Consider the following 13,816-nt stretch of genomic DNA (forward strand, 5'->3'; position numbering starts at 1 on the left):
ATCTCTGCTCAGGCTGGTTAGGGGTGGCAGAGAGCTCTGGTGTGCAAACAGGGCCAGGTCTGCAAGCGCTCAGATCTCTCCACTGCGTGAGGGGCCATGCCTGCTGGCTCTGGCTGCTAGGCCAGTTCTCATGGCAATGTGTGGAGCATGTGTGCAGCCAGAGAGGTGATGCACTAGATACAAACCCCCCATCTTCCCTAGGCGGTGGTTGAATCTCTGCGTTCCCCACTCAGCTTGCCAGGGTCTGCGAAGGTGTTTCTGGCCTCCCAGACTACCAGCTGCTGAGAGAAGGGGCATCCTGTCATCCCAACCCCTTCCGTGCCACCCAGCCCCACTCTGCGCAGTGGGGGACCTAGTCGTGCTTAACAAGTCCCTGTGCCCACAGCAGGAGAATAATGATAGAGCGTTAAAAGCTTGGGGCGGGGGAAGGTGGGGGCGGACGCAGGAGAAAGGAAACAGGAAATAAAGGGGCAAATCTCGGTCCCTTGTTGCTATTTTCTGTGTGGCTTGTAAGTTCTTCAGGGCAGGGCAGCCCCGGGCCTTATCTGCCATGCTAAAGAAATGATCCGTTGTCATACTGAGGCATACACATGACACTTTATACTGTGTCCGTGGCTGCAGCCACCCTGATGAGGTCCTCTCCTGGGAGAGTCCAGGAGCAACGCCACACCTCCTGGGTCCTGCTCTGTTCACTGACATCAGGATACCGTAACGAACTGGCTTTTGTGTGTACACCACTGCCCTCTACTGGATGGATTCGGAACTGCTCAGCTGTGTCATTGGCCCTGTATTGCAATTGGTTTTTCCCAAGTGGCAAGCTGGGCTCTGCTGCAGTCTCCCCAGCAGGACAAGATGGTAGGGCTGTGCCAAGTCCCAGCATGCCCCTCTGTGAAGATGCACCAGGTGCCAGGGGGAGGGAGAGATCGTTGGAGGGGAGTTTGGCCTCTGGAGCAGACAGTGGGAGGGGGGTGCATTTTCAGGACAGTAGGTGGTGGGAGAGGTGCTTGGCTTCCATTGCTGTGGTCCATCCTATTCTCCACCACACATTGTGGCACCTGGGTTTGGTCCCCCATAAAGCCCAAGGGAATAATTCACCCAGGCCCCCTCCCGTCAGGAGCAACCCCTAGCATCTGCCCTGCCATTTGCTCCTGACGTCCCTCTAACCTGGCTTGTGATGGATAAATGCCTGGCTTGCAGAGAGGCCAGTAGTGCAGAGGAAGGATGGACCAGACTCCAGCACTTACAGCATCGTATAGGGCCTGATTTATAGGGCACATGCGGGTGGGATCGGCGAGTGCTCACCGTCTGGTCCATAGTCTGAGGCAGGGCCCACAGGAACCTAGGCAAACAGGTATTAACGCGCTCCTCCCTCCCAGGGGGCTTGTGGGGTTTAGCGCAGGAAGGCTCCTAGGGCGCTTTGAGATCTGAGGGAGGGGACGGGGGTCACTTTCCCATCTGCTCAAGCTTTGCTCTCTGGATTCTAGTTCTAGGGTTTCGGTGGAGCTGGCCATGATGTTACGGTTCCTGGTGGCTGCCCTCTTCCCAGCTGTGATCCTGGCCGCGCCGCCCCCCATTAACAAACTGGCCCTTTTCCCAGACAAGAGCGCGTGGTGCGAGGCGAAGAACATCACCCAGATTGTGGGGCACAGCGGCTGCGAGTCTAAGTCCATCCAGAACAGGTAAGGGGGGAGCAGGCTGCAATGCGGCCAGGGCTTCTCTAGATGCACCTTGTTTCCTTCACTGTTCAGGTTGGTGACTTTGCCTGATGCAGACTCCCTGCTAAGGGAGAAGATTTTGAGTCAATTGCAGGATCAGGGCCCTAGTTGGCACCATCTGGACTTAGCAACATGGGGCTGCCGTATGGAATCGATGGGTCGGGGGGCAGAGCCAGAACTAGGAGGAGGTTCCTAGAACAGGTTGTTACCACGCGCCAAGCTGGAGTCAGAGGGAGACACTGAGGGAAATGTGCACTCAAGCCCTCATTTCCCCCTTAAGAGACTTAAAGCGCAGGGCGACTCTCTTGCAAGTGACTTCAAGCTGCAGTCACCCTGGTGAGGTCCTCTCCTGGGAGAGTCCAGGAGCAACGCCACAGCTCCTGGGTCCTGCTCTGTTCACTGACATCAGGATACCTAAAGAACTGGCTTTTGTGTGTACACCACTGCCCTCTACTGGATGGATTCGGAACTGCTCAGCTGTGTCATTGGCCCTGTACTGCAATTGGTTTTTCCCAAGTGGCAAGCTGGGCTCTGGATGCATGAGAATCAGAGTTCTCCCCCCGACATCCCAAGTGGCTGTGGTGTGCGCACAAGTGTTTATTGCAATGCAGCTGTATCTTGTTAAACTGGGGCACTCTGTGGCCTCCTTGAGTCAACATGCAGGCCATATGTGTCCCAGTATATGAAAGCCAAGACAAGGACCCTCCTTCCTCTCCCCACCACTTCCTTCCAAGTCCTTCAGCCCCACCTCTGCTTCTCTGGCCCATCGGATGCTGGCTCACTATAGGGCATGCGAGGAGCTTCTCAGGGGGAGGAGGAGAAGGATGCTGCATCCACACGCCACCTGCTTCATCACTGCAAGAGGCAGCTGGAGCAGCTCTGGTTATGGGGCTGAGCTGCTGCAGAGAGAAGCCCTTTCAGGCTCTTTCCTCTCTAGCCACCTATCTCCAGCCTGTCCTGGTAGAAGACCATGATCCTGCTGCCTCCCGCAAGCACCGTCTGCTACCAGAGCCCTAGGCAGGGAGCGTCTCGTGCATGGTTTGCATCAAGCTCCCAGTCCCATCTAATGCTCAGCTCCATGGGCTTTACTCCTGCCTTTTCTTCACAGGGCCTGCTTGGGACAGTGCTTCAGCTACAGCGTCCCCAACACCTTCCCTCAGTCTACAGAATCCCTGGTGCACTGTGACTCCTGCATGCCCGCACAATCCATGTGGGAAATCGTGAGTAACCCCTCCTGCTCTAAGGCCCTGTTAGTATCTGGGGATGGCTGGCTTTGCAGTTCGGGTGCAGGCCTGGGAACTGAGAGACCCGGATTCTAGTCCTGCATGCTTTGTGCCTCAGTTTCCCCACCTGTGTCATGGGCCCAGGGTGATTTGTTGATGCCTCTGAAGTGCCCTGTGATCCTTAGATGGAAAGTGCTAGTCAAGGCAAGTCTATTGCTATGAATAATAATACTAATAAATACATAAATGTTTGCTGAGCCATCCCCCCCGTGACTCCATGCATTATTCATTTCTGCTCTCACGCCCACATGCCCTGTCTTCTGATCGCTCCCTTTGTCTCCGTCTCCCACTCGTGGCTTTGTGCCTTCTTCCATGCCTGAAACAGCCTCCCACGTCCCATCTGCCAGTCACCCGCCGCTCTCCTCGCCAGCAACGTCTCTGCACCCTCGCCCGCCCCAAGCCTCGCCCCATTTAGCCGTGTGAGCCTGGGAACAAGGCGGGTTCGGTGCTGGTTCAGTGACACCCCCAGTGCTATGTGAATCACTAAATGCGTCCGGGGGCTCTAAAGCCAGCTGGTGCCAGGAGTCAGGAGAACTAGGGTCTGTCCTGAGCTCTGCTGCTGACTCACTGGGCGCCTTTGGGGCAGGTGACTTAGGGCAAAACTTTCCAAAGCCGCCTCTGATTCTGGATGCCCAGCTAATGGGTGGTGTTTGCAAGGGCCGGCCAAGTTTCTTCTTCTTTGATATTTCTATTGCAGTGGTGCCTGGCTGGGGACTCGCTGTGCCAGGAGCTGTACAAATGCAATCCCTCCCCGCTCCCTTGGCCAACATCAGGGATTGAACCGGGACCTCCAGAGCTGAGAGTCTCTACAGCTTGAGGCTCGGAGCTGTAACAGCCGTGCAGCCTCTGAACATGGGACGCTGACCACGGGGTTATGCAAACTCCTAGGAAATCAGGGTCCCTGCCCATAAGAGCTTCCAGTTGGAGTGGGGCAGAGTGGGCTCCGAGCTGTGTGCCCCGCCCTGCCCTGCAGCAGGGTGCGGGTATGTGTTGGAGGGGAGGGAGACTATCTCCCGCTCACTCCCCTCCTCTTCCTCTGATCCAGGTGACGCTGGATTGCCCGGGCAACGCCGAGATCCCCCGAGTAGACAAGCTGGTGGAGAAGATCCTCCGCTGCAGCTGCCAGGCCTGCGGGAAGGAGCCGAGCCACGAGGGGGCGCTGTTCAACGTCTACCTGAACGCAGAGGAGAACCTGCCCGCCGAGGGCCCCAGCCCCCATCACTACGCCCACCACCAGCAGGAGGCGGAAGAGGCTCCCGTCTCCAACCGCCACCGCGAGGAGGAGGGGGGTGAGGAGTGACCCACGCCCTCCAGGACTGTCCTTCCAGCCTGCAGTGCAGACGGGGGGTGGTGCACGGGGGAGGGGGTGGGGCTGCAGGGTGTCTTACCTGTCTACTAACTACCCATCATGCTTTGCTCTTAGCGGCGCTGTGGGGTGGGCAAGAATGTCCGAGGTGCAGACGGGGCTGGGGCTGAGACGTGGGGATGGGAGCGTGGGGGATCTGAGCAAATCTACTTGCACATCATAGTGATAATATATTGTCATGGGGCGGGAGGTTAGGGGAGGGGCAGGACGGGACCCCTCGGGGGCGGAGGGTGGCACAGACTGGCTCTGCAGGGTTTGGAACCGGGCTTCGGAGCCTCTTCTGCCTTTTCTTCCTTTTCCTCTGTAGTTTTAATGGACTCTCGCTGGGGGACCAGCCTCTCTCTGCTCCACCCCCTGCTGCTCTCCTGGGATGACTGTGAGGGTGAGCTATCTCCCGCATCCTCCTGGGAGTGGGGCATCCCCCCAGCCTCCTGGGGGTGTAGGGTGGGGGTGCGCTGCCTCTCTGTTGCCCCTAGGGGTGGGTGGTGTAGGGAGACTCCAACACTGAGGCCTTGGCTAGGGGATAGGAAGATCTTTCGTTCTCCATACCCAGAGGAACTCACTGATTGAAACTGCACCCAGCTCTGGGTTCAGGCAGGTCTTGGTTCTTGCTTTGCCCCGAGTGTGACTCCGGGAGGGAAATGGGGGAGCCTAAGAAGGGTTTTATCCCCAGTGCTGGTTATCCGCAGGACGGAGATGGTGTGTGCCGGGTGCTGAGGGTGGGAGAAGATGCATGTGCATGCTGGGGTCTGGGACAGGAATGACATGGTGGCCTATGGGGGGCCGGGAGGGCTGGTGGAAGGGAGTGGAGGGTCTAGGGACCCTGCATTTCTCCAGCACTCCCATGCTCTGTATTCTTTGGCTCCTATTGGTCTTGCCCCAGAAAACAGGGTGTTTGCACCTGCTCATGTCCCTGGGTTTATTGATGGACTCTGGCGCTCCCTCCCATCCCTCGTCCTCTGGGGTGGGTCAAGGAGAAGCAGAGCAAGGGGCAGGAAGGACTCTCCTTGCTTGCTGCCTAGTCCGAGTCCACTGCAAACCCGGTGTGCACCCAGCCGAGAAGGAAGAGCTCCCTTGGGGGAAGGCAGGGCCTGCTGGGGAGTGTCAGGGGACTTGGGGGAGGCCGATATCGCTCAGGGGAGAGGAGAATCCAGGCAGCACTGGCATCTCCACAACTTGGGAAGGGTCAGTGACTGGGAGATATTCAGCCCCTCAGAGTGGGAGCTGGCTGCTCACTAGCCTGAGTTGCTGGTTGCTCACTTCCCAGGGGACCAGCCAGAACCGGGGCTCAAGGCCTAATGCTTTACAAGTGGACCCAGAAACCTTCCTTCCTCTCCCCACCCCACCGCCCAGCCAACCCTGCTGCCATATTTGCGTCTGTTCCCAATGGGTTTGTACGGAGCTGTTGGGCACGGAGAGGCCTCTCTCCGCTCTGTCTGGCACCTGAGAGAGGGGCCCTTCTGGCTCGCCTGCCCTTAGAGCTCGTGTGCATCTTGTTCTCGCTCATGGGAGGGAGTCAGGGTGCACCGTGAGCCCTGGGGATCCTCGCTCAGGACAGAGCTTGGTTGTGCCAGCGACAGATTGGGTGGCATCCCTCTACCAGGGAGTCTGGGCAGAGCTGGGGCACGTGTCATAGACTCTTCTCCAATCTGCCCCTCCCGCCCCGGCTTCTCTGCAGCACTTTAACAGATAGTGGAGGGAGGGGGTGAGTTGATCTCCTTGACGGGAATGGAACTTCGCTGGGAATTGCTCCTTATCTCCCCTTCACACTGCCGGGGATTGGGAAGACGTTTAGTTGGGGACCTGGGGGCCAGCCTTGCCTGTCTCGCTAGCCACCTTCGCTCTGTTGTATAAAGCTGATCTCTTTGTTGCTGTTCTGACAAAAGCTTCCAGAGCTTGTCATCAATATCTTTTTCCTTTTGACGGGATTTTTTTCTTAAATAAATTAGTTTTCACTTCCACGCCTCATCATTTCGTGGTTCTTTGGCAATGGAGCCGCATGCAACCCTACTGATGCCCAAGAAGTGGGGTGTCTGCTTATGCTGGGCTTGGACTGGGTTTATTCCAAGCTCGGACAGAATGGAAGCTGGTACTGGAGGGCCTGGGACATCTCTGAATTTCTGCTACACTTAACCTATTCAGGGGAACTGTTTAAAAATAATTCCTCAGTTTATTAACTTCTGCCCCTTAAAGCCACCATTACACGGTAAGCCAGTGCTGCTGACTGGGAACGGAAACAGCCAACAACCCCTGTCCCTGCGACTGGGGAGAGCAGGAAAAGTCACTGACACAGCTGGTATATTTGATGTCCAACAGCATCCTCTGGAGTAACAAGTGCAGGGACCATCTCTCTGCAGCAAACTGAGTGGTTACAACTATGTCACCACTAGGTGGAACCCTTGATCCAAAGAGAATATCCATGAAGTCAAGAAAAGTTTCTGGGCCTCTTATCTGGATGAGTCTCAGGACATGTTTGAAGTTCTTCTTCCAGGTTTAAGAAAGGCGGAATCCAGTAGGTTTGGGTTAAAACGAGTGGGATATTCTCAAATGACTCCTGTTCCTAAGGGTTTAGCTACTTGGGGGTGCTGAGCCTGTTCGGAGCTGGGCTCCTCCTCTGAGGGGATGTCTACACTTGCAATCGGAGGTGTGACTGTGACTCGGGTAGGCGTACCTCTGCTAGCTTTAATAGAGCCTGCCTGGCTAAGAACGGCGGTGAAGATGCCGCGGTGTGGACCCCGGCACAGGTGAGCAACGCTCAAGGTGGTTTGAGCAGAATGGAAAGATAAAACCAGCGGCAGGTAAAAGCAGTTTGGGGGCTGATGATAATCTAAGGAAGTGTGTGACCATGCTCCAGCCACCTCTTGACCTGGAGAGACGTCCGCAGAGCAGGGATGGCACGGGCAGGCTGTCTGGGCACTGGGACGACCTCTAGGGATCAGAGAGGCGTTCAGCCTCTGTCATCCAGTCCCACCGCTGGGAATACCAACCAGGGGGACAACCAGTGCCAGTGGCTTTTGTACAGGATGTTTCTCCACTAGGAAATGGACTGGGGCCACCAAACAGCCAGTAGCCGTTAACTTTCAGTCCTTATTGATCTGGTCAATCTGACAACCTGGAGATGACACTGATCATCTCCATCTTGGGCATTACTGGGCCCACAGCCTCTGAGCACCCCGCAGTCTTCAGTGGCTTTATCCTCACAACCCCCATTTTACAGATGAGGAACAGCGGGGCTAAGGCCCAGATCCTCAAAGGGAAGATAGGAAGTTAGGCACCAAAATACCTGTGAGGATCTGAGCTTAAATGACTTGCCCAAGGTTGCATAGGAAGCCTGAGACAGAGCAGGGAACTGAACCTGCGTCTCCTGAGTCCTAGGCTATAGCAGGAACCACTGGGCCATCTCTCACTCTTGGATTGCCTAGCTGTCCCATCTGGCTACTCCTTCCAAATCACAACCCCATCTCTGTGCCACTGGCAGTGAGGTTGGCTGCTGTGGAAATTGTGATGCCTCTGCTAGGCAATCCGAGAGTAAAAAGGAGGGAGAAGAAGACAGCAGAGCTGACTCTGTGAAAGCCAAGATCCTCTTGTCCTGCAAATGTTCCCGAGAAGGGAGAGCAGGGGAATAGAACCGACGCGGGGAAATACAGCCCAGGCTGGTAGGCATGTCTCTGCACTGAATGCTGTTCATGGGTTCGCAGCAGGATTTTAACATTGTTTTTAAAATGTGGCTTTAATCAGCCTGAATTCATCTCTGCAGGAAACACAACAAAACGCGGCACTCCCAGACTTCAGCCATTCTTAGCAACGGAGGGCCTGATTCAGATCCCACTTGCCCCCCTGTACATCGACTGAAGTAAAACCGGATATATTGCTACTAGTGGGGGAAAGTGGGATGGCTGCTAATCTCAGCAAAATTGTGGCCATCAGCCAAAGACCCCCCCGATCTGCTTTGTAGCAAGTGTTTTTTGCTGATGAGAGCTGCAGTGTCTCCTAAGCAATGAGGGCCAGATCCTCAGCTGGTGTAACTCTGCATAGCTATATTGACACCAGTTTAGAGTCTGGTGCTGCCTGACGCTTTCCTTGCTCTCAGCACAGACCATGGTTGGGGCTGAGGAAGTCCTGGGGTAAATAAACCTCCAGCAGCAATCCACCCCGAGTCTGCCCTGCCTAGGAATATCAGCCAGGGGGCTGTTGGCACAGAGGTGTATAGGAGGGTTTGTCTGTGCGACTCCCATGCAGAAATGGGGTCCCAAGATTAATGGAGAGGAGAAGAAAAGCTCCCCAAGCCAGCTCCAAGGGTAGATGGTAGAAGGAGGTTAGAGGCCTTAGCAAGGCGATTTCCAGCTACATAGAGCCTAAGGAATGGTAAGGGGGGGTGGGGGGGAGCTTCCCGTGATACAGAGAGAGACACGCACTCCCCTGCCCCATTGAGAGTTAAAGGGCCAGTGACCATTATTCCACATCAATTGTATGCATCCCATAGAAGCTCTGGGGCAGTCGGAGATGGGGCTGGGCCCAAGCACTCTGGGGTAGGACTGGGCTGAGCTCTGGGACCCTGTTTCAGGAGCCGTCAGACCAGCTCTTCCCTGCCTCTCCTTCCCAGCTGGGTTTGACGTTGTCTTTTGTACCAGGAAGGAACAGAGCAAACTAGAAGGATGGTTCTTGGGCCTCTCCCTGCGCTGATCAGGCTGAGATACTGTCGCGGCCCCCTCCCCACCCAGCCACTGACCCAACCCCCCCACCTTTCCCGCAGCAGCCAGAGGGCCTGGGGACTGCTAGGAGCCAAGATGGAAATGAACTCAGATTAATAGGTGGAGACAGCTGCCCTTCCCTGCCCCCATTTTGGATGTGGTCTGTTTCCCTGGGCATGTGGACTAGACCTCATTGCCTGCAGCTCCCGTCGCTCTGCTCTCTCCACCTGGTGGGGCCAGGGTTGTGTAACAAAACTGGACAGATCAAGCCCCTCTCTGCACCCTGCCTGGTTTCTTTCTGGACGTGTTCCTGCACGTCCTCGTGCGGTGCTCGGCAGGGAACTCACGGTTATTGTGCTCCAGCATAGAGGTGAACAGACTGTCTGCGGGTGCAAGCGAGGTTAAGTGCTGGGTGCAGCCTTCTCTGCCGAGTGGTGGGATGTCTCCGGAGCCCTGGATCTCTCTTGCTCTGAAGAGAGCAGGGTGCAAAAGGGAGCAGGGTGTGGCTGGAGAAGGTGGCGTCTGACATATGGTCTCAGGCACGATCCTTACGCTAACGAAGCCACTTGCTCCGGGCTCCCTTCCTGCTGCTAGTCTGGGGCAGCCTGGCGCCTGCCCAAACATGCTCCCATGAATGACAGGATGGGTTCCCTTCCTGCATGCCCTGCCCTGCTCAGCGCCAGGTGTTTGCCCACGCAACACCCTGCACTTGTATGGAGGAGGATCAAGGTCCCTGGCAGGGGTGGCATTTAGAATGTCCAGTCCCCATGAATTCCAAGTGGGAGCCGGACATCCCAGGCTCTCTGCTGGCTACATAGCTACAGCGACACTGTAGAGAACCATAAAGCGCATTTTTTCTCATGGGTCACCTCAAAAGCAGGCAGATGCAAGCGCTGGAGCCGAATCCCTCTCTGCATTTCACCACAAGCCGCTGTGCACAGCACGGGAATGGCCTCTCTGGCTAGGCTGAGGTCCCTCCATCACTACAAGCCACCCCAGCATATTCACCTCCAGGGTTGCTGTTTTATTGTCACGTCTCTTCCCAGCAGGCCATGGAGACGGTCCTGCATTATTGAGCCGTGATGGATGACCCCCATCCTATTGCTCTTGCAGCTAATGGGCTTGGTGTCAGGATTCAAGTGCTTTCAGGATAAATACCGCCAATCACTGCTCCGGAATGGGCCAGATTTTAATTGAAATCTGGGTGCATTAGTGGGAGAGAACTCGGGATATAAAGCAAGGGCGGGGGAGGGTTTCCCAGCGGCTTCTCTCGAAACAGCCCCTTGGTCTCACTTACAGCCTGGTGTTGAATGATGGTGGCCAGATTTTCCAAAGGACTCAGCACCCAGCAGCTCCCAGGAGTCTCATTTTGGGGGGTGATAATGGGGAATTCTCCCTGGCCCTTCATGACAAGTCTGGACATCTGCGTTGGGATTTCTTAAGGCATCCAGACTATGGGCCTGATTCTGATCCCACTTGCACAGGTGTTATACAGGTGTAACGCCATTGCTGTCAATGGGAACTCAGCACTTTGGAAAAATCAGGTCACTTACTTGGGAGCTTAAATATGGCCCTAGAAGACTCACTTCAGGCTCTTACTTGTGAAAAATCTTGGCCTAACCTGGACTGTGCCCTGGTCTCCCCATTGGTAAACTGAGCCTAATGCTATTGGTCCTCGAGTCTAAGGTGCTTTGGGATTCCTAGCGGAAAGGCACCATATACCTGCAAAGTATGGTTATGTCCTCACTGCCAGGGTAAATCTCTGCAGATTCAGGAACGACCTGCTGTTCTGCCTCTTCTGCTGCTGTTGTTCGTAGTGTTTCCTAAACAGCCTTGGGGAGGGGCTCGTATCCCCTACTGCCTGGATCGCAGCCCCCTGCGCTCTCTTCTTCCGTAGCAAAAGCACAGAGTGGAGAGGCAGTGTGGGTTTCCTCCCACAGTCAGAGCAGTGTCATGCTTAAGAAGAACATTTTCTCTGGGCCTAACAGCAGGTCCTAGTTGCGCCATGATTTTTTTTTGAATGCTCTGCAAAACAGCATGCAGGGCTGAAGTACAGGAATCAGGGCTGAGCGATAGCGCTGGGGTGTGAGCTATTGAGAGGCAGGACCGGCTCCAGGCACCAGCCGACCGAGCACGTGCTTGGGGCGGCACCTTAGAAGGGGCGGCCAATGTTGGAGTGGCGGGGGGTGCTCCCGGTGTTCGTTTGTTTGTTTTTGTTGTTGTTTGGCGGGCGGCGCTCGAGGGTTTTTTTTTTTGTTTCGGCCGGGCAGCGCGGGGGGTGTTTTGGTGGTGCGGCGTGGGCTTCGGCGGCCCGGCCCGGCGCTGGGGGGCAGGGGTTTCGGCGGCGCGGCGCACCGGGGGTTTGGGCGGCCCGGCCTGGCACTCGGGGGAGGAGCGGGGGGTTGGCCGGCCCGGCACTCCGGTCCGGGGATTTGGGCGGCCCGTCCCGTCCCAGCGCTCGGGGGTTTGGGCGGCCCGGCGCGGCGCTGGGGGGGGGTTTGGGCGGCCCGGTGTGGCGCTCGGGGGGGCACGGGGGTTTGGGCGGCCCGGCCCGGTCCGGCGCTGGGGGTTCGGCGGCCCGGCGCTCGGGGGGGAGGGGGTTTGGGCGGCCCGGCACAGCCCGGCACGGCCCGGCGTGGCGCGGCGCGGTGCTGGGGGTTTGGGCGGCCCGGCCCGGCGCTCGGGGGGCATGGGTTTGGGCGGCGTGGCGCTCGGGGGGGTGTGGGTTTGGGCGGCCTGGCGCGGCACTCGGGGGGCGGGGGTTTCGGCGGCCCTGCGCGGCCCGGTGCAGCGGGGGTGTGACGGCGGGGCGGCGCTCTTCTTTTTTGCCTGGGGCGGCAAAAAAGTTAGAGCCGGCCCTGTTGAGAGAGCATTGGCCAGAGATTTTGAAGAGGTGGCAAAGAGCATCTCTGAGAAAAGCCATTCGTTTGGATCATTCCTTTTTGTTCATTACCTGGTTTCCCATTAGTTCCGCCAGCAGCCCGTCATGATCAGGGACCAGCCTCGTCCTGCAGCAATAATTCATCCAGAGGCCACTTGAAGCCGTTCGGGGAAATCTGGAGGGTTTGCTTGTCTCTTTCTCCAGCTTCCGTCGTGAACTGTCAGTGAGGGCTGCTCACCTCTTCCCCTCCGCCTTGAGGCAGAACCGGGGCTGGAGTCTCAGGAGCACAATAAACTCTGACTGGCATTCACCCGCCCATCTGGAAAAGGGAGACAAACATCTTACTCGGGAAATGATGTTAAATATTTAAAGCTTCGCTGATCCATCAGAGTTGCGGGGAAAATAGGCCAAATTCTGCTCTCTACTGATGCCAATCCAAAGTAACTCTGTTGAAGCCAAATGCATTACTCTAGTCCAAGCCAGCGCAACAGCGCAGAATCTGGCCCCACCTCTGCAAAAGTGAATCCCAGGAAGACGTTCTTTTGTAGCACGAAACAGTCCAGTGGCTGGATAATTAAACAACAGCAGCAAATTAAATAGCTTAGAAGCACCCCGAGGTGGAGTGTTCAAAACACAAAGCTGTGTAGTTTTTTCCCCCTCCACATTTATTGGAGCCACTCTTGACTTTAGGCATTTAATAACAGTTAAAGTTTTGAAAGGTTTTTTTGAACTAAATAAAAATATGAAGCACTGAAAAGGCTCTAGGGTTTAGAGAGGAGGACAACATTGTTGTCTTATTCTTTATATTGCTGTAATACCTAGGAGTCCCAGGCAGGGGCCAGGATCCCATGGTGCTAGGTGCTGTACCAACACAATCCCTGCCCCAAAGAGCTCCCAAGCCAAGTATAAGACAAGAGACACCAGATGGATGGGGGCGGATATAAGGAAACAGTGACATCAGTTGTTCTCCATGTCCTCTGAAGATAGGACAAGAAGCAATTGGCTTCATCTGCAGTGAGGGTGATATTTAGGTTGGATATTAGGAAACACTTCCTGATTCTAAGTCTAGTGAAGTTATCTAGGGAGGTTGTGGAATCCCCGCCATTGGCAGTTTTTAAGGACAGGTTGGACATGCACTGTCAGTGATGATCTAGGTATACTTTGTCCTGCCTTTAGCATGGGGGTAGGGGAGGCTGGACTAGGTCAGTGGTTCTCAACCTTTCCAGACGACTGTCCCCCTTCCAGGAGTCTGATTTGTCTTGCGTCCCCGCCCCCCCGCCCGGGTCACCTCACTTAAAAACGACTTGCGTACAAAATCCGACATCAAAATACAAAAGCGTCACAGCCACACTATTATTGTGCTGACGTTCTCATTTTTACCATAGACTTATAAACGAAATGGATTGGAATACAACTATTGTACTTACACGTCCGTGTGACGCTTGAGCCTGTTTTTCAGTTGTGAGCCTGGTGTGACGCCCGAGCCGCAGGCAGCAAGGCTGAAGCATGTAACATAGCTTTGTGGGGCCCCCTGTGGGGTGCAACCCCGGACAATTGCCCTGCTTGCCACCCCCTAATGCCGGCCCTGCACTTGTGACCCCCACCCCCAAACCTGTCCTGTAACCCTGAGAAACACTGATCTAGATGAGCTGATGTGCCCCCTGGAAGACCTCTGAGTACCCCCAGGGCTACCCCTACCCCTGATTGAGAACCATGGGACTAGATGACCTCTTGAGGTCTCTTCCTGCCCTACGGTTCTATGATTGTGTGAATATTGGTCAGCGTGCTAGGCTGTGGTCTCAGTACACCAGCAGCCTGTTTCAGGATTTAGTAGGCATGACAGCAAAGGGGAGTTTGGTGGAGGGATTTGAAGGTGGCTA

At 55.8% G+C, this 13,816-nt stretch overlaps 1 protein-coding gene across 1 annotated transcript; it reads left to right on the forward strand.

The window, feature by feature from the left end:
• The first annotated feature begins 1,491 nt into the window (after positions 1-1,491).
• NBL1 (NBL1, DAN family BMP antagonist) lies at positions 1,492-4,298 on the forward strand. Its single transcript, XM_065421447.1, has 3 exons — positions 1,492-1,679; positions 2,824-2,935; positions 4,044-4,298. Exons 1-3 carry the CDS (start codon positions 1,510-1,512, stop codon positions 4,296-4,298), a joined length of 537 nt encoding a protein of 178 aa, XP_065277519.1. The 5' UTR covers positions 1,492-1,509.
• Positions 4,299-13,816: the final 9,518 nt, after the last annotated feature.

This window comes from Emys orbicularis, chromosome 22, assembly GCF_028017835.1.
Source record: "Emys orbicularis isolate rEmyOrb1 chromosome 22, rEmyOrb1.hap1, whole genome shotgun sequence".
NCBI lineage: Eukaryota > Metazoa > Chordata > Testudines > Emydidae > Emys > Emys orbicularis.

Bases quoted from the DNA above. Each gene is read 5' to 3' on its own strand.
- NBL1 (XM_065421447.1), top strand. From the start codon at position 1,510: ATGATGTTACGGTTCCTGGTGGCTGCCCTCTTCCCAGCTGTGATCCTG. The intron at 1,680-2,823 runs GTAAGGGGGGAG...TTTTCTTCACAG, and splicing joins TCTAAGTCCATCCAGAACAG to GGCCTGCTTGGGACAGTGCT. The intron at 2,936-4,043 runs GTGAGTAACCCC...CCTCTGATCCAG, and splicing joins CACAATCCATGTGGGAAATC to GTGACGCTGGATTGCCCGGG.